The sequence below is a fragment of the Schistocerca piceifrons genome, chromosome 7 (genome assembly GCF_021461385.2).
Source record: "Schistocerca piceifrons isolate TAMUIC-IGC-003096 chromosome 7, iqSchPice1.1, whole genome shotgun sequence".
Classification (NCBI taxonomy): domain Eukaryota; kingdom Metazoa; phylum Arthropoda; class Insecta; order Orthoptera; family Acrididae; genus Schistocerca; species Schistocerca piceifrons.
In genome coordinates, this window is record NC_060144.1 from 582,909,044 (window position 1) to 582,930,511 (window position 21,468).

At 39.2% G+C, this 21,468-nt stretch overlaps 1 protein-coding gene across 1 annotated transcript in view; it reads right to left on the reverse strand.

Annotated features, from left to right (window-relative positions):
* Positions 1 to 21,468, reverse strand: part of LOC124804992 (neurobeachin) — a 1,009,542-nt gene that overhangs the window by 18,260 nt on the left and 969,814 nt on the right. Inside the window, exons 38-45 of the mRNA XM_047265386.1 lie at positions 14,423 to 14,535; positions 12,176 to 12,316; positions 9,887 to 10,006; positions 5,409 to 5,561; positions 1,880 to 1,952; positions 1,295 to 1,389; positions 1,122 to 1,211; positions 746 to 923 (exon numbers count right to left, since the gene is read on the reverse strand). Coding sequence (XP_047121342.1) covers positions 746 to 923; positions 1,122 to 1,211; positions 1,295 to 1,389; positions 1,880 to 1,952; positions 5,409 to 5,561; positions 9,887 to 10,006; positions 12,176 to 12,316; positions 14,423 to 14,535 — 963 coding nt within the window. The remainder of the gene's footprint in view (positions 1 to 745; positions 924 to 1,121; positions 1,212 to 1,294; positions 1,390 to 1,879; positions 1,953 to 5,408; positions 5,562 to 9,886; positions 10,007 to 12,175; positions 12,317 to 14,422; positions 14,536 to 21,468) is intronic.

Sequence of the window (21,468 nt, forward strand, 5' to 3'; positions counted from 1 at the left end):
GCAACAGTGTATCCAGAAGGAAATAAATAACAGTTGAATGGCAACAGTATTATCACTTTAACTGAATAATGTTACATTCTTTCCTTATTTTTCTATGCATTATAAAACATGACAATTATTTCAGAAACAATCTGAGTATCAAATTTGTATGGATGTGATTTTAAAGTTACACGTGCAGGAAACCTAACAAAAAGTATGACAGCTAAAAACAACATTGCAACAACAGGCAGGTTAGAAGGATGTTTACTTAACTACATATGAAATTTAGGTGCTTCAGAGAGAGTTGGGAATAATGTAAACCAACTGAACTTGACATGTCCATTGTCAGGAGCTAAAGACAAAAGAGGTGAAAGGAAAATTGTTCACTTACTTACTGAGCATGCACAAATGTGGTGAGCAGCAGTAGTCAGCAATAGGAATTAATTCTAAGCCTAGTTTTAAAATGACAAACACAAGAAATGTAAAAGAATTGGATGTAGCTTCATCCATTTTCCATGGGTGTGTCTGATAACTAGACTGGAAGAGATTTCCACCCTTCCATTATCTTCCTATCTTTCCTCTCATTTTGGCTGAAGCTTCTGATTAAGATTTATTCAGTTCTGAAAGCTTAAGGTATGATTTTGCTAGCACTACTAAGCTGTCAAGTAGGAGTTTTAATTTATCTGTACACAGTTTTTGAAACTGTACTTTGATGGTAATAATAAAAAAGGGATTAATACAGCACTGCAGGGAATACTTGACCTACCTGCATAGCTAGTGTTCCACTTGTTTAGTGCAAACTGCTGGTTTGCAGTCACAGTGACAACGGACGGAAGTGGCAACTGGGGATACGTATTTGCCGAAATGTGACAAATAGGTGAGTTAGATGGAAATTTCATTGTCATGCAGACATCTTCTGGGATGCTGGAGAACATCATTGGAGACTTGAAAAACAAAACAAACCTTTTTAGTGATGGAATAGACAAGTCATCATGTGCAAAGTTATTGGTTGATTACTAAAGACATTGGTAAAAATAGTTTCATTTACTGGACCAGGCAATTATGATTCTATACAGATATTGCACTTATGATTTTTCAGCAAGCAGGGGAAATATCAGATTGAAACTTATCAAGAGCCTCACCAGATGCATTGCAGAACTCCTAGGAGGGTGTGGCTCCATTAGAAGCTGCGAAGGTGTTTGGCCAAAATTACGAATCTGATTTTCAATGGCCTGTGGAGAAAAAACAAAAATACACTGTACATAACTGAACAATGATAATGGATTCCTTTTGTTTATCACAGTAGGTCTCTCACCTCTTTCATTACTGGATCACTAATACTGTCCATGTCCACACTTCCTTCATATGTCAAGTAGTAAAAGACATTTGTTGCTCTGACGGCTTCAGGGCCTTCAATGGAACAAAAATTATACAACTCACTAAGGTAAACAGTAGCTTACAGAATATTATACAGCAACTCAAATAATGGAAACAGACTAGTAAATTCTTCCATAACAGATAAAACAATAAGCAATGTAAGCAAAGCACATAAGCAAAGTAAGGAACCAACGATGTCTCATAAGAGACGCAAAGAGAAAAGCTGATGAGGTTTAATTGTTACAACCAGCTATAAATAGCACACTTCTAGGTAAAAAATGTGAAAGAACTTTCAAACATCTCATTTACTTGTTAATATATCACACAACATTTTTTTATTTGACATAGTTCTTAAAACAGTCTTTTGTTCCTTGAGACTCTTTTGGTCTTATTAAACATACACAAATGTCTGTTTCAGACATTGATCACAACAGAAGTTATTTAATTACACAGTAGCTGACATAATTCTCTGAATCTAAAGCACTTTTAAATTTCAGAAATGAATGTAGATCACATTACTCACCCCTCTGTTTATATCCAAAAATGAGGTCAATCCACTGGTGCAATTGGCAGGACACAAATTCAGATTCCAAGGCCTGAAATGAACAAGAATCAACTAATTTCCATGCTAAAATGAATACAGCCATCTGAATCACCAAGGGAAAATGAAATAATGTAGGATTTGTGGTTCTGGCAAGACAAAACTCAGTTTATTTTAAACTTCATTGGTTCTCTGAGGCACGGTCCAATCAGGAGAACCGCAGAAATAATACAATTACTGTTTAAAGTATCTACTCCACAAATTAAGCTGATCAGCACCCAAAAATGCATTCGAACACCACAGTAACTTAATGAGCATAGTCATATTGGAGGTGGTATGTCATTACTTTCTCTGAGAACTGGTTCATCCACACAAATACAAAAAGCTCTACAGTAAAACTTTACTTTTTCAGTGCACTGCCACACATGAACACCATGTACACTGCCATAAAAAGTCTAAGGCAAAACTACACACTTTCTGCAAAATATTTGCACTGATTTAGATACCAGTATATATCTAAAACAAATATCAATCATTTTTGTTAAAATATAAGAATAAATCTGATATCTACAGATTTTCAAGTCCTGTTTTAAATGAAAAATATAAGTGTTATGAAGTGATGCTGGAATAGGGAAATTGTAAACATTTTTCCATCACTGTTTGATGTCATGTCACAACATTTATTTCATGTTTCATCTAAGTCATCAGTCTTTTGAAGGCAGTAGTTTAATGCACTTTACATAACATACGTTGGTGAAAGACATGCCTGCAGTAATAATAACTTGTAGATATTCTTTTGATGAACACAAATGTGAGTTTGCTATACACATTTTTATGATAATACTGCAATCTGAAATACACATTCAATTTTGGATGTGGTCACAAGATTAAAGGGGGCACAGGGAATAGGTTTTGCAGTAAAGCCATACACATAATAATGAATCATAAGTAATGAGGGACGTCTCTGGACATCAATGGATTTTATGCCAAGATTTCAAAACTAAACAGGCACTGCAGCTTTTTTCCCCTCAGTGATGAGAGATATTTTTTGCAATAATAAACTCATTTCATGAAGTGAATGCAATAGCCACATCTTTTAAACAGCAGATGATCAACAGGAACCAGCCCAGAGTGATGTTGTACAGTGAGAGGTTTCTTTTCTCAAATAAGTAGTGGTTTGAGGAAATCAAAGATGTAGTTAATGCCATGGATAAAGGATGGTAGCTTGCAATGTCTCTGTGCTCTTGTTTCTATCTTATTCTCCTGCCCATCTACTACCTGTGTTTTTCCTTGGTCTCTCACCTTTTGCTACTACAATGTATAACTCTTTATTTCACACACCCCTTTCTCACCATCCTATAACACCACAGCTCATCTCACCTCTTTTTCTCTTCATCTATCATTTTCACATATTCCCAATACATGCTTCCAGGTTTTAACTTGAAACTTTAAAACATAAATAATTATTACTCATTATTAGAACCTTCAGTTTTCAGTTAGAGCTATTATAGTCTTCTGTTACTTTTCACTCCTAATCTACTCCATAGATCTCTTTCTAACTCAGAATATTCTTCAACAATTACATATGATCCCTTTACTTGTCAAAGCCTTCCCCCACCCCCTCCTCCTCCCCAACTGCTTCTGGGTATCAGTCAGTCTTACTCAAGTCGTCATTGTTCCAAAATGTGGTAAGTAGTTACTGATTTCCAAGATTATGTTACATAATGTTATTTTTTTGATGTGCACATTTTAAAGCAAAACAGTAATTACAAGCTTCCACAATTCACATGATGAGTGAGTCAATGAATTACTTTTTTAGTGAAGAAGTGGAAATGAAATGTATAATGAATGTATTTATAATAATTCCTTGTTAGGACTAAATTTTTAAGGTATTTTTTGCATAGTCTAGTAATGGCTAATATGTGGAAAGATAATGATGACTACTGGTATTTCAAACATTGAAGGATAGTTAACATTAGTAGTTGAGACACAGCAAGGTAGGATGGTTCCACTTGCTACAGTTCTACTCCTTAAACACATAAAATATGTTTTCTTTGTTCCCTTGTTCACGTATTGCATATCACAGCTACAAAAAATCTAAATTCTTATTCATGATACATCTGATAAATGTTTATTATTCACTGCATAGTTTCCTGCTTATTCATGACAATAGTATAGTTAAAAATCTTTATTTTCCTTCAGTATCCATCATAGTTGTGATGACAGTCATTTCTTTGTGGTGACTAGTTTCAGACAATCACGTCCATTTCCAAACCATGGTCTTAGATGTAACTGTAATCATACAGTTCCCTCCACTTACAGTTACATCTAAGGCTATGGTTTGAAAATGGACATAACTGGCTGAGAAACTACTCACCACAAATAAATAACTATTAACACAGTTGTGATGGATATTGAAAGTAAATAAACATCTTAATAACCCAAGTTGCTGGTACTATCCTCCATCAGAATGTTGGAACTTCATAAAATAGTACAGTTAGATTACTTGAAAATATCTTATTTAAAGAACGATTCAGAATTTATGTTACCCATAGACCACGTGGATGTCAAAATTCAAGGACGTTAAAATGTTTGTTTGTTCTGAAATTGACCTAGTTCACTCAAAAGCCCTTATTTTCCACTTTCCAACAAAAGTTTTACTTTTCCAAAACTCACTACTTCAGATGGTGCTTGTAATTGAAATTTTTGTTTTGTACAATGTGTATCTTAAAATGCAATGATTTCTGAAATTCAGTACTATAGTTTCGCTCATTTGATTTTTCTATTTACAAAAATGTACAAGTTCACTAAAATAACCTGTTAATTTGTTAATTAGTCCATTTATGGAATTGGACTTTCTTGAAATCTCTTGGCATATTTTGGGAACCCCTCTCCACATTAAATTACTCTCCCACAGAGTAGTACCTATAATTTGGCCATTTGTTGACATACAGATTCTAGATAAACAAAGTTATTTCTTTGCCTGTAGTACTGCTGTATCCTTTAATTTTGCTATCATTAACAGTCCGCTATTTTGTCAACTCATAAATTTCTGTGATAGATGCATCCACAAATAGATGTTGTGCACAATGTATGAGTCAATCAGGGGCTAGCAGATATCTCATAAACAATTTATGTCACTCAGAGTGACAAGATAATATGTTATAAACTCAAAAATTCTGCAAATCACTCTGACCGCAGATATATTAGCTGTGAAAATTACTGAATACAATTTGCTTACTGAACTGTTACCAAGTGACAACAAATATGAGGAGACTGAAAAATAATTTCAGTAGCATTGCTTGCTTATGTTATTTAACAATGGTTCACCAAATTCAACAATCACAGTATGATGATCAAAGAAGAAAGGACAAGAGATTTATGTGGTATGAAAATCAAGTTCGTAATGCTTCACAGTGAAATTACGCAATACATATGCACAAAAAAAGGACCTCTGGAAAATGAACAGTTATTATTTTACTAATACCCTATAAGAACTGATTCTTCTTACCATTCTGTTGATACGAACAAATTCTTCAGGAGATGAAGCCCAGGGAGGCAGTTCTACATCTCCTACAGCTGTGCCATCTTCTTGCTGGCCCAGTCTATAACGATTTGCATTCACTAGCATTTCCGGAAGGAAGAAAAACTCTGGTATGAGTTCCTGTAAAGATATGAAAGTCACAAAAACATGAGGACTTCCATCAAATTCTTTATTCTGACAACAAAGTACTACCATAATTCTGTACTTGTAACACCTATGAATTTAGGATGTCTCTACTACTAACAAGTGATTATTCTCCCATTAAATTTGGCAAAAATTAACAATAATAATAACAATAATAACAATAATAAACTGTTTTGTGTGTCACCTAACTTTACAAGGTTAGACAGAAGGATAATAACCATTGGACACCCTGTACACAATTTATGATTTGTGGGTCCACATTGATGCTACACTTTGTTAAACCCTAATTACTTTCAGTGACAATTTAGCTAATATCAGTGGCCTTTTATTGTATTTCTATTTCTCCCCTCACATATCATAAACATGTTACATGTCTGGTTTTCTCATACAGCATACCATGTAACTGATGTCAATTTATTTGCTAACTACTTTGAAATCTTCATTCTCATCCATAAAAAGGTAGCTAACAAATAAAATTTCATTGTGTGTTTACACCACAGCAGGCATCTCAATTTTGTCTGTCTGCTGAGTTTCAGCTAGTAGACAATATGTTATCAAAGGTACCACTGTGTTCAGTATAGGGTTTTGCTTTGTGCGCAATTGATCTGCTGACTTAGTTTTACAACACATTATCAGTCAGTTAATGTTGTGATTTTCTAGGTACGCGCATGAGTTTGTTCATTTATAGTTTCTAGAGACAAGATATTACAGGTTTTATAAATATATGTGTTTCTGTTGCACCTGCAGAGTGCCATCAGCTGAGACTGATGTCAGCTGCCGCGCTCACGTGCACTGTCAAAAAGTTCATGCCAGAGGCACTGGTTTTTTTTGTGTTGTGCACTGCGATGTTACAGCTTTCCTTGACTGTTTATAGTTATGGAGATGTCAGAGAATTTTTCTTGCAATTAGAGACTATTTGTTTTTACTTCAACCTCATTTATTGACACAGTTATTACATTGTTATTCACGTACCTGCTGTATGTCATCAGTTAATGAAGTCACTCAATTAAGAGATCAATTGGCATTTAAAATTACACACTATCTGGCTAAAGTAGAACACACAATTGTATGTTTGGAGAGCTAACAACTAGAGGTTCAGACAATGGTGACCCTGATGTGATTTAGCCTGCACTATCACAAAGGAGTAACTCAATTTGCGAGTGAATCAAGATTTATGAACTATGGCAGTATTTCCAGACTTACCATATGTTTATCACCCTTCAGGCCACATAACCCAACACTATGGTTTGGACAAGTGGAAGCCAATTTTGGTTATGCCGGAATAGCTATGGACTCTACCAAATTCACAATAGTTGTGAACCAGTTAGACATTCAGTATGCAGCCAAGATTGAAGACATATAACTGCACCACCTACCATGAACTCCTGCGAGAAGCTTAAGTCAGAGTTAATATGTAGAGTCTCTGCATCTTAAGAAGAACAGATTAGGCAAGATTTAATGCAGGAGGATATTGGTAATAGGAAGCCATCTCCATGTCTTAGGCACTTGGGAAAAAAGTCATCATTGGCACAGTGGCTGCCAACTTGCTACGTGCATCAACACCACAAGTGAAGACAATAATAGGATCACTAACAGTGATGCCCTCTGATTCAGTGGCCGATTTGGCTGTCAAGATCGTGGATATAATGACGGCTGCACCAATAAGTACAGTGACAGCACTGTGTAACAGCATATCACCAACAATGGCAACATGTGCAGACTACGACAATCTTGCAGTCGAGGTTGGTGTGCTCACCAAACAGATTAGCGAGTTGTTATCCCAGCCTGATCATAGTAATGACAGAAACTGATACCATAAACGGTCAAGAAGCCATTCTTCTGCAACCTCTTTGACTTCTGGGACAGGTAAACCATCCATCTGTTGGTATCATTGCGGATTTGGTGACATCGCATGCAAATGCACCACATCTTTTGCCTTCCCAGATGCCAGTGGCAATCGGACATAGCCACATCATCCCACTGCTGAGCACAATCACAGCACCTGTTTATAAGCACCAGCAAATCAGGCTGCAAGTATTTAGTAGACACAGGGTCAGATCTGTATCTCCACAGACCCTGCTATATGGCAGTCAACCACCAACCTTGTTTGTCTATCTGTGGCAAACAGTTCTTCTATAACAATGTACGGTACACGGCATATGGAATTGGATGACAATCTCATGTAAGCATGGGCATTTACAATTGCGGATGTCATGGAGCCCATCATTAGAGCTGATTTTTTGGTATACAACCACCAACTACCAGACATGATGAATGCGTGAATTGTTAACAGCATCATCAGCCTGACAGCTTCGGGTTTCTGATGTAGTGCAATGGCCAAGATTTTGCAAGTGGCCAGCAGTGACAGCGAGTAGTCGGGCCTACTGCAACAGTTTCCAGCCTTGGCATGCCTGCCTGGAGTGCCTTTAGAGGTATGTCACAATATCATAAATCATATTAAGACTACTGACTAATAGTCTGCCTATCTCATGTCGACCCAGATGTTAGGTCCTGAGTGTTTAGTCAATGTGAAGGTGGAATTTGGCATCAAGGCACCATTCGTCCATCCAGTAGTCCACAGTCTTCTCTATTACAGCTTGTATCAAAGAAGGGTGGTGCATGGTGTTCGTGTGGAGACTATCACACACTTAAAACTTTAAGAGTGCCGGACCAGTACCCAGAGCCTTTGCTATGTAACTACAATCATGCTTTATCCCGAGCGACCTTATTCAGTGTGCTTCATTATGCTAAGATGTTTACACAAATTCCAGTGGTAGAGGAAGATATTCCAAAGACAGTCATCATCACTATTTGGATTGTTTGAGAGCCGTTTAATGACATTTGGCCTAAGGAATGCTGTGCAGACATGCGAAGATTTATTGATTAAGTCTTCCTCACTGCTTTGTCCACAGCTGAGCAACACAAACAGCATTTAATTTGAAGTTTTTAAGTGCTTAGAACACTGTAGCATGGTTCTCAACACCACTAAGTGCATGTTTGGTCAGACACGAGATTTCATCTGCCATCTTGCTACCAATACTGGAAAAAGTCAAAGCCATGCTGTAGATTGTGAACGAAAGACTGCTAAGGGATTACATTGCTTTCTGGGCATGCTAAACTTCTATCATCAAGATCTGCCACACTTGGCTGAGCTACAACTACCATTGACTGCAGCACACATTGGTCAATTATCAAGGGCAGATCCCTGGTTCAGTGGATACAGTTCTGTCTTGCATACTAAATTACTCAGAAAAGACAGAAGTTTATAAAAATCCATCATAAATGTTCAATACGGACGACACCTAGCCGATAGCCAAATTCATCCCAAACTGAGTGTAAGGTGTCTTCTGTCACTGAAGCTACAGCAGCTGATGTTCTGGTTTTTAGTTCATCAATATCACAAGGTAAGGAAGGAATGCAAACACGTTATTTAACATATCCCCATAGGAAGAAATCACATGATGTTAAGTCAGGGGACATAGGAGGCCAAGAGGGTAAAGTCTGGTCTCGCAGTCCTGTACGCCCCATCCAACGTTGAGGCACGTCGGCATTGAGGAAACTGCGCACGTTGCAGTGCCAGTGTGGTGGTGCTCCATCTTGCTGATAGATGAAATTGTCAAAGTCAAGTAGTGAAAATAACCAGTACCGTAGCATTGCAAGATATGATTGTCCTGTTACAGTTTCTTCCTAAAAAAAGTAGGACCCATAAACCTTGCTTTGCGAAACAGCACAAAAAACATTCACTTTTGATGAATCACATTCACGTTCAATTGTTTCATGAGGATTTTTGAGCCCCCATACACGCACATTATGACGGTGAACCTTACTGCCATTATGAAAAGTTACCTCATTGCTGAATATCAACCGTGACATAAAAGTGTCATCCTCCATGTCCACGCTCCAGGTCAGCGCTTGCAGCAACATCTAGCAGATTTTTTTCTCAAACTCTAGACCATGCATTATATCTAGCACTGTTTCAGTTACCTAGTGACATTTGTCTCAATATTAAAATAGTTAAAATCGGGTCATTCTTTTTGGGACACCCTGTACTTAGAAGTAAGTGACAATTATTTTCGAGTGGCTGGAAGAAATGTATAAAGTTGGATGAAATAAAACTTGTATTTGACAAATAGTTCAAGATTGAAGAAATTAATGTAAAGTATCTGAATTTAAGGCAACACCCATGGACCTAAAGAAGCTGGATGACAAAATGTAGAAGAGCATATTTAATTCAATATTACTGAATACAATGCACATAGGAATTTGAACTTTCAGTTTCAAATTAATAGCCCTAAACTAACCTTTACATCAGAGGTGTCCCTCTGACAGTTCTTCCAGGATAGTGCCAGTGATGAAAACAGCCTGTTAGGATGATCAAATTTTCCACCTTGGAGTGCCAGAAACATTGTTGTCATTGGTTCCTGTGGCAAAATTCACACACAAAATATAGATGTTATGGCATAAACATAATTTAATAATATTTTTACAACAAAATGGAAAGTATTTCATTTAATGTGAAGGAAATGTGGAACAATGAACAGACACAGTACTGTGCACAGTAGGATAGGAACATCTGGGCTAAAGTGGTATGGGCATTTAAAGAGAATGGACACCAAGAAGATTCCCAAGAAAATACATGAAATGGAGATGTGATGGAAATTACAAAGTGGAACCAACTGATAAATGGCTGGAAGGTATGGACAAGTGTGTTGAAAAAAAGAGGAGAGGACTGGACCGGAGAGAACACAGAAAGATGGTGGGACACCTGGACTTTCCTTCCAAAAATAAAATTATTTTCCCAAATCTAATACAGCTATGAATGTAATAAATGTTTGGATGTGAAATTTGGAAATCCATAATTAACCCTAATTCAACTCAACTTCATTGTTAAATACGTTCTTTTGGTTATTCTGAATCCATTAGTATAATTAGTTTGGCTAAAGACTGTGGTAAGTACAAAATATTAGTAATTTCAAGTTCTGTTATCATTGTTGTTATTCAAACATACAAACAATTACAGACTTCCTGATACAGTGAACAAAAATGCAGTAAAAATAAACAGAGTACTCATACAACCAGTGCCATAGATATGGTATCAGCACCTGTACTCAATTAATTTTGAAGTAACTAACATCTTTGGATAAAATATTGTTACTGAAATAGACTCACATATTTAGACAAAGTAACCAGTGTAATTCTTTAGAAATTATTACTGTACCTGAAATTTCTTGCTTAAGAAAATCCTCCATTCAGTAACTCAGAAATTTAAACCTTTAATTGTAATTTGTGAAAATCTGGGAAACAACAACATCTAAATTCAGTTATAATTATAGTAAAATTATAAAAGAAACATGGCAGAAGCCATGTGAGTTCACTCTGTGATGAGTTTTCAAATTCATAAACTCTATGTCCACTAATATAGAGTAACGTACCAGTATTGATTTAATATATATTAAAAGTCAGAAAATGTACCATGTTTTAACTAAAATTCACTTGTGGGAGTTTATTCATGCCGTATCCTGCTACTAGTGCATGTGAGTATGAGTGTGAGTGTGTCAACTGTGGTGTCACCAGGTTTGTGTGCTTGAATTGACCACCAACTGTAACAGCAGGGGCCAGCCACTGGAGGCCACCTACGGGAGGTCTGAGCATAGCTCGGGCTCTGCCGAGCTGCTTGCCAGCGACTTGCACACACATATATGCACACAGCAGTGCTGACTGACTATATTCATCCAGTTGCACCACTCACATGTCATTCTGTGTCTTGTTATGTTTAGATTCAAGAGAACCTTATGAATAGAGCCGTATTTGTGTTACTTGTATCAGTTTCATGTATTACTTGGTTACTACACAACTGGCAACAAGGATGGGAAGGTTTGTGTATGTGCAGTCTATAAGTGCAGTTTGATCAAGTTATCGACACCACGCTATCAGCCGTGAGTGAACAATTTTACTTCGGCAGTGATCATTTTGTTCACTTCCATTAACAGACAGGTAACGTTCCACTGGTCCCTCCACTCACTTTTCTTCCATATGACGATTCAGCCAAGCATTGGGAAGCTTACGAAAAAAGACTCAGACAGCATTTTTTGGCTTTTGGTGTGACAAACAAAACTTTGTGCTAAGCCTTCTTCCTCTTGTGTATGCCACTTACAATGCATCAATTACAGTGTCAGCTTGCCCTTTTACAAGAACCAGCAGCTCTTACTAACCAAACAAGTCATACAGGGCAGTTGAGCTTCATGGCCTTAGCCATAAGTGTCAATTTGTTACTAATGCCCATAATGACTCTTAAGCACACTCTATGGTGTGCAACACAATTATCTGTTTAGCCTCGGACACAGAAGTGCACCAGATGGCTCTACTCTGTCTTTGGTACACACTGTGCACAATGCACTTTATGTGAAAATCTATGACAAGGGCTCCAGCTCTAGATATTTGTGCAATACATCAAGATGCAAATCTCTCCACCTGAAATGATCTTTCCAATATCAGTGTGAACAAATACTCTTACTATTTTGCATGGTAAGTTGGCTATTGTATCCTTTTTACTTAGATCATACATGGAATAATGGAAGCACGTTACATACCACACGGATGAGCCAATTGAGTACGAATGCAGCAGTGGAGTAATGTGTGCCGTAATGGAATGGTGGGATGGACTCGTGCTCCCAGCTAGCATAGCGCTCCTCAAAGTAAGCTCTGCGGCTGGGATTCAGAGCTCCAATTGGCTGCAACATGACAGGGCATATATTAAATATAATGTAAGAGACTGCCACAAACAAGAAAAGAAAACATACACAAATTGGCATAATTAGCATCAGACGAGGCGAACACAAAATTGCGTTCAGTTGTTTGGCAATATTTTCCAACAGGTAAGAAGTGACCTACTTCCTTCAAGAACTCCATGAAATTGTAACCCAAACTGTAATATATGGAAGGATTGCTGCAGTACCTCAATATTGAACAAGGCAAAGATAAGAATTTGCAGAAATCTATGTAGGCCTGAAACATTATGTGCACTGTAAATCATTATAACTGGATGCAAACTAATAAGGATGTAAAGAGGCATGGAAGAAAGATTTTACAGAGCGTTTTGAAAAATCTCTACTGCGAGAGTACAGCTGAAAGGAAATTACAAGAATTATTGCATACCAACATTCTGAAAAAAATCTTCACTGCTTTCAGAGACAGAGATGTAAAATCTGATTTGGAAAGTTCTAAACTGACTTAATGAATTCTTTACACTTTCTTTCCAGTGGAAACTAGGAATTGCTAGCTAATTTAAATTGAAAGTATGTCAGAAGTCATTATACCAGACGAAATTAAATTCAAAACTATAGCGGACAACAAGAATTTACAGAAAAGTCAAGCACTACATCTAATAAACCCGTATCGAAGGACACAGAAGAACAATCACCAAAAAGATGAAATATTCACAAAAATATGAAAGGATCACATCAGTTAATTTAGTTCACTTGCATTTATCAGTTACATAGATCTACACTCAAGACATGTATCATAATCTGTGGATAGTAAGCTTCAGAAAAACCAACTGCAGAGCTTCACATTCTGTTGACCTTCCAGATTGACGAGTCTTTTTTGCTTCTGGCTATGCATTTGGATTCTCCTCACTGAAACATTATCCTCTGAAAATGGTAGATCATATTTCATCTTCCCCAGAGTTCTATGGAGAGTCAAATGTAAAACATTCCTTACTTCAGACCAAAAGGGTAATAATATTAGCAAACTCACATTTACTTTCGTAGCAAGAAAAGTAAAATAAGTACGTATTGCTGTGAGGTTGGGTGCCAGCAAGTTAAATCAAACGAAGCTAGCCTGCCACATATTTTTAGTGCATGAAACATATGTGGTGGGATTTGTTCTGAATGTGAATCATTAAATGTGAGAGTAGTGGCTTCCAAAAGCAGTGCCTAACACGGAGCCAAAAACTTAATCAGGGAAAATCGTTTTGGCACTGTAGCATTTGTTTCTTGCTAAAACAGATAATTACAATAACTGAGTATTTGGACAGGCTGTAATAAGTCTCCATACCAACTTCAACCAGAAGGACAGAAGCTTGACTAACGAGTAGCCACAGTCATGAAAAACTATCAGTTCATCACAGATGATGCCTACATTGCCTGTAGCTCCAGCCTGATAATACAATCTGGAGACTCCAGAAACTCTCCTCAACAGAATGCTGATATTTGTTGCACAGCAAAAGATAACATACAGGATTCATGCAACATTCACAGCCCAAAAAGCTGTTAACTCATTCAATGCATAAAAGTCAGTTAACAGAGGAGAAACAACTAATAATTTGGGAAGATTTACATTCGAAGTTATTTAATGAAGTGGGCTGCAGCAGTTCTAACAACAACTGAAGAATTGGGTCACGGCATTCCGATATTGGTATGTAATTACTTGTGATGCTCAGAAGTGCTCAAACACAGATTGTAGAATGGGGGTCAAGGCTCGGTTTCCCTTAGCTGGGTGGCCAACGTTTTATCATAAGTGAACTTATTTATTTATTCGTTCAACCTTGAAGAGAAATTCCAGATATGTGTAAGAAGTCCAGCTTCCTGGCAAACTGAAACTGTGTGCTCGACTGGGACTCGAACCTGGGACCTCTGCCTTTTACTTATCGAACTGTCCAGGTACGACTCACGAATCACCGTCACAGCTTCACTTCCGCCAGTACCGCATTTCCTACTTTTCAAACTTCACACAAGTTCTATTGCATACCTTGCAGGACTAGCACCCATCCTCCCAGCATAAATTAGTTGTGAGTGCTGCAGCAGTAACAACTTCTTCTAGCGACAGTGCATACTTACCTTTGAGAGGTCGCGATAGTTACTAGGGAGACTCAGGTCCAACTCCTTTGTCTCATAGTTGGTGAGCACCCACGGGAACACGGGGTATTGGTTGAGGTCATTGTATGTACGCCCTGTAACACAAACCACCATCACAGTAAGTCTCAGGTTTTTGCAAAATAAATGTCAGAAGATATTCGTACACATGCCTATAACTATATTTTCCAAAAAGCAGCAATACTCTCCTAAAGAGGTACGGCCAAGAATTTTAGACTGTAGGCCTATTGTAAGACAAACTTCAGACAATCTGTCAGGTTCTCGAAGGAGTACTCCTACTCAAGAAATATCGTAGTTGTGTAGGAACATTCCAAACTTGACTTCCGGAACTGCTAAAGGTCGTCTGATGTTTTCTGTCTGTTAGCAGTTCCACGTAAGCGCGAGATTTTGACGAGGGAAGGAAGATCAAGGTTTAATGTTCCATAGGTGATGAGTGATTATATACAGAGCACAAGCTCAGAATAGAGAGGGATGGGGAAGGAAATTGGCCACGCCTTTTCAAAGGAACAGTTCTGACGTTTGCCATTGCAGTTTGGGGTAGATATGGTTTGAAATGATATCCTGCCAAATGCGAGTCCAGTACCCCATCAATGCATCACCTCGCTCTGTCTTACTGAAGGAGTATTTACACCCAAAACTATTTTTCTCCTACAATAGAGCTCGCTTTCTGACTTAAAATTATTCCATTAAAACAAACGTTTTACATCCAATTATATTTTTGTTTATGTACAATGTAGGCTTTCTATTTATCCAAATATTTCGTCTCTCTTGTTTTCTGTTACACACATCGAGATATTTAAAGCGGAATTTTAGGTGCCAGTGTGTAGTGCGATACTAGTATTACCGATACGTATTAATAGGGAGAGTAAAATACGAAGTATAGCCAGTACTCCAGCAGCGACTGAGCAGCGTGGGCCACAGTCGCTGCTGAAGTACTGGCTATACTTCGTATTTTACTCTCCCTATTAATACGTATCGGTAAAACTAGTATTGCAGTAGACTAATTTGGGACTTCTCTGTCGAACAGCCACGTGAAATTCCGCTTCAGAAATCTTTTTTTTCGTAATAGGAAATGTACTAAAGCTTCCCGTTCCCGTTGTAAATAATTATTTATATATATATATATATATATATATATATATATATATATATATATATATATATATATATATATATATATATATATATATGATTAATTCATATTATTTTGTTATTTTGTTTTTTTTTATAATTTTTGTTGAATTGAATTGAGATGGATAGAAATGTTTAAAAATCAGTGAATATATTTAAACCATGATAAGGTGGCATCGGACATATACTTTGAGAATTTCGTCGCCGTAAGGAGGAGGTTCGTGGGCCACGTTATTTCTGGGCTAAAATGAGATAAATACTGAAAATACAGTTTACATATAATGTTGAAGTTTTAGGATTATGGATTAAACAAATAATGAAATTACAATAGCGTTATTTTTATAATTACTGAAGCGCACTATGCTACTTACATTGGGAATACAATATTAATCACTAGTGATATGTTGATTATCCGCACGTCGGTATCTCGTCCGTGCGCAGCGGAAATTTCCTTATATAATTACTAGTATGCGCGAATATGCGCCCTGCAGTACGCAGTGACTTTTTATAAAATTACAGAGTTTAAATTAGAGCGGCCAGTCTAACGTGCGAGGCTCTCCCTCGACTCCTTTCCAGAACAGATAACAAAAGACGTAATTAACAAAAGACTAGACATCCTTTCCGTGTCTCACCAGCGATCACATGCGACCGCGCACAAGATAACCTGCATTGGCTTTCATGCTTCACTAAACAGGGTTCTCTGATTAAGAAAAAATAGATTTACATGCTATGGCTAAAAATGTGCCTTTAAACCGTCGACGCTAGGCGTCGCATGAAAGACGTGATGAACGTTTGTTTGGGCTTACTCCAGCTACACACTAAAAACACGAAATTGCAAATATCCGCTGAAATACCAGAGAAAATGTGCCTCGCGACTCTTAGGAGAAGTGCCCGGTATAAACTGTTATGTATTATTGCATTTATTTTCTCGTCTTTAAACTGAAACAAGTGCGTAACAGGCAGTATCTGAAAATACGCTCTCGTTGCCAGTTTCTTCCGACGACCCCTTCAATCAGGTGAAACTTCCGATGTTAGAAGACGGCGAGACCTTCCCGCAGTCTCGGGATTTTATGACTCAGTAGCCGGCACAATCGGCCGATGATTCAGGTCAGTGTCCCACAGGCGGCGCGGTTGGCTGTCGATTTGCGACCCGGGAAGTGACGAGAAGTCAACCTGGGCCGGAAAGTCGCGGCGAGGTGCGGACAGTGCCCCCTGGCGACGGAGCCGGGCGTGGGCTGCCAGAGCAGACGGCGGACGGCAGACACGTCACTGAGAAACGGCGCGCGCCGCATTCCGGGCCATCATTTTGTCATCGGCGCCGTACATCTGCGGCGCGGCGCGACCAGAAAACATCTTTAACGTCAGCCGCAACACGGGTCGGCCGGGGACACATTTTCCCGGGGCGCCCCCTGGCGAAGACAAATTTTAGGGCTGCGCGGGCGGCGCACAAAGTGTCGCGCGACGGGCGGGGGGCGCGGCCCGTTTGAAGAGCGCCGTTTAACGAGACGCGGACGGAGATGCGGCCCGCGCGGGCAATTAGGCCGCGAGTTATGCCCGCACGTGTCGCGCCGTGTCGCCCCAAATAACGCCGTATTAATATCGCGTGGCCCAGGTCCGGGCCCGGCCGTGTGCCTTCCACCCGTGAAGACCCGGGATGCCTCCAGATAGCTACCTGCTATCTCGCAGCCAGCCGTCTGCCGCCACCGTGCAACGACAGCTTCACGTATACTAAAGTTTGCAGCACATTGACACTCTTACCTACCCCTGCTCAAGTTCGATCTCTCACTCACTTTCCGAGACCGCTGTGTTTAGGACACGAAGCCCAGTTCGCGGCAGTAAAAGTATCGTATGGAAGCTCACCAACAGCACGTCTTGCGTGCGCCTGCTCTAGCTCTATGTTTCTCTGCATCAGATCACGGAGTACCGGTTTGGCAGAACTCTGCACACACTACAGGATGACATCAATTTATTTACTCATCATCATCATAATTTAAGACTGATTATGCCTTTCAGCGTTCAGTCTGGAGCATAGCCCCCCTTATAAAATTCCTCCATGATCCCCTATTCAGTGCTAACATTGGTGCCTCTTCTGATGTTAAACCTATTACTTCAAAATCATTCTTAACCGAATCCCGGTACCTTCTCCTTGGTCTGCCCCGACTCCTCCTACCCTCTACTGCTGAACCCATGACTCTCTTGGGTAACCTTGCTTCTCCCATGCGTGTGACATGACCCCACCATCTAAGCCTGTTCGCCCTGACTGCTACATCTATAGAGTTCATTCCCAGTTTTTCTTTGATTTCCTCATTGTGAACACCCTCCTGCCATTGTTCCCATCTACTAGTACCTGCAATCATCCTAGCTACTTTCATATCCGTAACCTCAACCTTGTTGATAAGGTAACCTGAATCCACCCAGCTTTCGCTCCCATACAACAAAGTTGGTCGAAAGATTGAACGGTGCACAGATAACTTAGTCTCGGTACTGACTTCCTTCTTGCAGAAGAGAGTAGATCGTAGCTGAGCGCTGACTGCATTAGCTTTGCTACACCTCGCTTCCAGTTCTTTCACTATGTTGCCATCCTGTGAGAATATGCATCCTAAGTACTTGAAACCGTCCACCTGTTCTAACTTTGTTCCTCCTATTTGGCACTCAATCCCTTTTATATTTCTTTCCCACTGACATTACTTTCGTTTTGGAGAAGCTAATCTTCATACCATAGTCCTTAAATTTCTGTTCTAGCTCTGAAATATTACTTTGCAAACTTTCAATCGAATCTGCCATCATAAGTAAGTCATCGGCATATGCAAGACTGCTTATTTTGTGTTCACGTATCTTAATCTCACCCAGCCAGTCTATTGTTTTCAACATATGATCCATAAATAATATGAACAACAGTGGAGACAGGTTGCAGCCTTGTCTTACCCCTGAAACTACTCTGAACCATGAACTCAATTTACCGTCAACTCTAGCTGCTGCCTGACTATCCATGTAAAGACCTTTAATTGCTTGCAAAAGTTTGCTTCCTATTCCATAATCTCGTAGAACAGACAATAACTTCCTCCTAGGAACCCGGTCATACGCCTTTTCTAGATCTATAAAGCATAAATACAATTCCCTGTTCCACTCGTAACACTTCTCCATTATTTGCCGTAAGCTAAAGATCTGGTCCTGACAACCTCTAAGAGGCCTAAACCCACACTGATTTTCATCCAATTGGTTCTCAACTAATACTCGCACTTTCCTTTCAACAATACCTGAGAAGATTTTGCCCACAACGCTGATTAAAGAGATACCTCTGTAGTTGTTACAATCTTTTCTGTTTCCATGTTTAAAGATTGGTGTGATTACTGCTTTTGTCCAATCTGATGGAACCTGTCCCGACTCCCAGGACAATTCAATTATCCTGTGTAGCCATTTAAGACCTGACATTCCACTGTATTTGATGAGTTCCGACTTAATTTCATCCACCCCAGCTGCTTTATTACACTGCAATCTATTGACCATTTTCTCCGCTCCCTCAAATGTGATCCTATTTCCATCATCATTCCTATCCCATTCTAATTCGAAATCTGAAAAATTACTGATCGTATTTTCACCTACATTGAGCAACTCTTCAAAATATTCCCTCCATCTGCCCAAGGCATCCACAGGATCCACCAGCAGTTTTCCTGACCTGTCCAAAATACTTGTCATTTCCTTCTTAACTCCCTTTCGAAGACTGCTAATTACACTCCAGAATGGTTTTCCAGCAGCTTGACCCATAGTCTCCAACCTGTTTCCAAAGTCTTCCCAAGATTTCTTCTTGGATGCTGCAATTATCCGTTTGGCTTTGTTTCTTTCTACCTGAGTTCTGGTATGTAGCCATTTTTGATACGCCTTCTTTTTCCTTCTACAGGCTACCTTGACTGTATCATTCCACCAAGCTGTTTGCTTCGTCCTACCTTTACACACTACTGTTCCAAGACATTCTTTAGCCACTTCTAGTACTGTGTCCCTGTACCTTGTCCATTCCTTTTCCAATGACTGTAATTGACTACATTCAACTAACTGGTACCTTTCTGAGATCGCTGTTATGTACTTGTGCCTGATTTCCTTATCCTAAAGTTTCTCCACTCTTATCCTCCTACATATGGACCTGACCTCCTGCGCGTTCGGCCACACAATCCCAATTTCACTGCAGATTAAATAATGATCAGTGTCATCAAAGAATCCCCTGAATACACGTGTGTCCCTCACAGCCTTCCTGAATTCCTGATCTGTTATTATATAGTCAATGACAGATCTGGTTCCTCTGCCTTCCCAAGTTTACGGGTGAATGTTCATATGTTTAAAAAAGGAGTTTGTGATTACTAAGCCCATACTGGCACAGAACTCCAAGAGTTGTTTCCCGTTCCTGTTGGCCTCCATATCCTCTCCAAATTTACCCATAACCTTTTCATACCCTTTTGTTCGATTTCGGGAGGACGACGGTTCAATCCCGTCTCCAGCCATCCTGATATAGGTTTTCCGTGATTTCCCTAAATCGTTTCAGGCAAATGCCGGGATGGTTCCTTTGAAAGGGCACGGCCGATTTCCTTCCCAATCCTTCCCTAACCCGAGCTTGCGCTCCGTCTCTAATGACCTCGTTGTCGACGGGACGTTAAACACTAACCACCACCACCACTTTGTTCGATTTCCAATCCTGGCGTTAAAATCACCCATGAGCAGAACACTGTCCTTGTCCTTTACTCTAACAACTACATCACTGAGTGCCTCATAAAAACTATCCATCTTATCTTGATCTGTCCCTTCACAATGCGAATATACTGACACAATCCTAATTTTCTTGCTAGACACTTATTTACTTTTCAAGTAAAAAACGTGCTGCCCTTTGTTACATAGAAGGTCGTACATTCTGTGGTTCTACATGTTATATAATACTATCATACAAATTCAGTTTTATTACTAATGCTTTTTTTGTTTCTTATTTATTTATTTATTTATTTATTTATTGAGAATTTTACAGTGCTCCCAATGAGACAAGCCGCAACATAACAGGCTGCCTATGACCAAACTCAGTTGACAAACTCTACCATCTAGTATACATAGCAGCCCCGCATGTCAGAAAAAGATCAGCGGAAAAAGTTGAGACGAGGAAACAGGAAAATCATCCTAGACATACCATGTCGGGAAGCGAAGCAGAGCTTTCCTCCGAACTACTGAAGCAACTGCATCATCACCTGAACTACGGCCAAACACCAGGAGGACATATCTAAAATCTAAAGGAAGAGCCTGCTGCTGTTTTTCAAACACCTCACCTGACGTGTAAGACTTTGTATACACTGTGAACAAGAAAATGATGAGGTACAGACATAACTTCGAGCGGTGGGGATTCATTACTGGAGAGCCAACGTCTGAATGTGCAGAACTTCAAAATACACACCACCTCGTATGCCAGGGCGTACAAAAAGACGGCACGCTGGATGATTAAGTTTCGGCAAATGTCCGACGCATAAAGATTGCCCAATTCTGGACCCCAAAATCCGTATTATGCATACTAATCTTTCCGTATATCTCATAACCTTGTAGATACATTGTAAGTTGATGAACAGACGCATGCCATGGATACATGAATAAGAACATTAGCGTTTAATATATCAAGCTCCCGATCATCAGCGAGTTGATTAGGATTATCCAATTTGCAGATTATCCTTACACATTTCGGCGACTTTTCAAAAAAGGAAGCCTATATAACTATTGTTAAAATTAGAACGAATATTTTCGTTCAGAATATACTATTAGGCATGTGACTAGTGTTTTACCGCCGGGAGACGATTCGGGCCGAATCCCACAGTCGGTCACTACTGACATATTTTTCCGCCTTCCCCATTTCATCT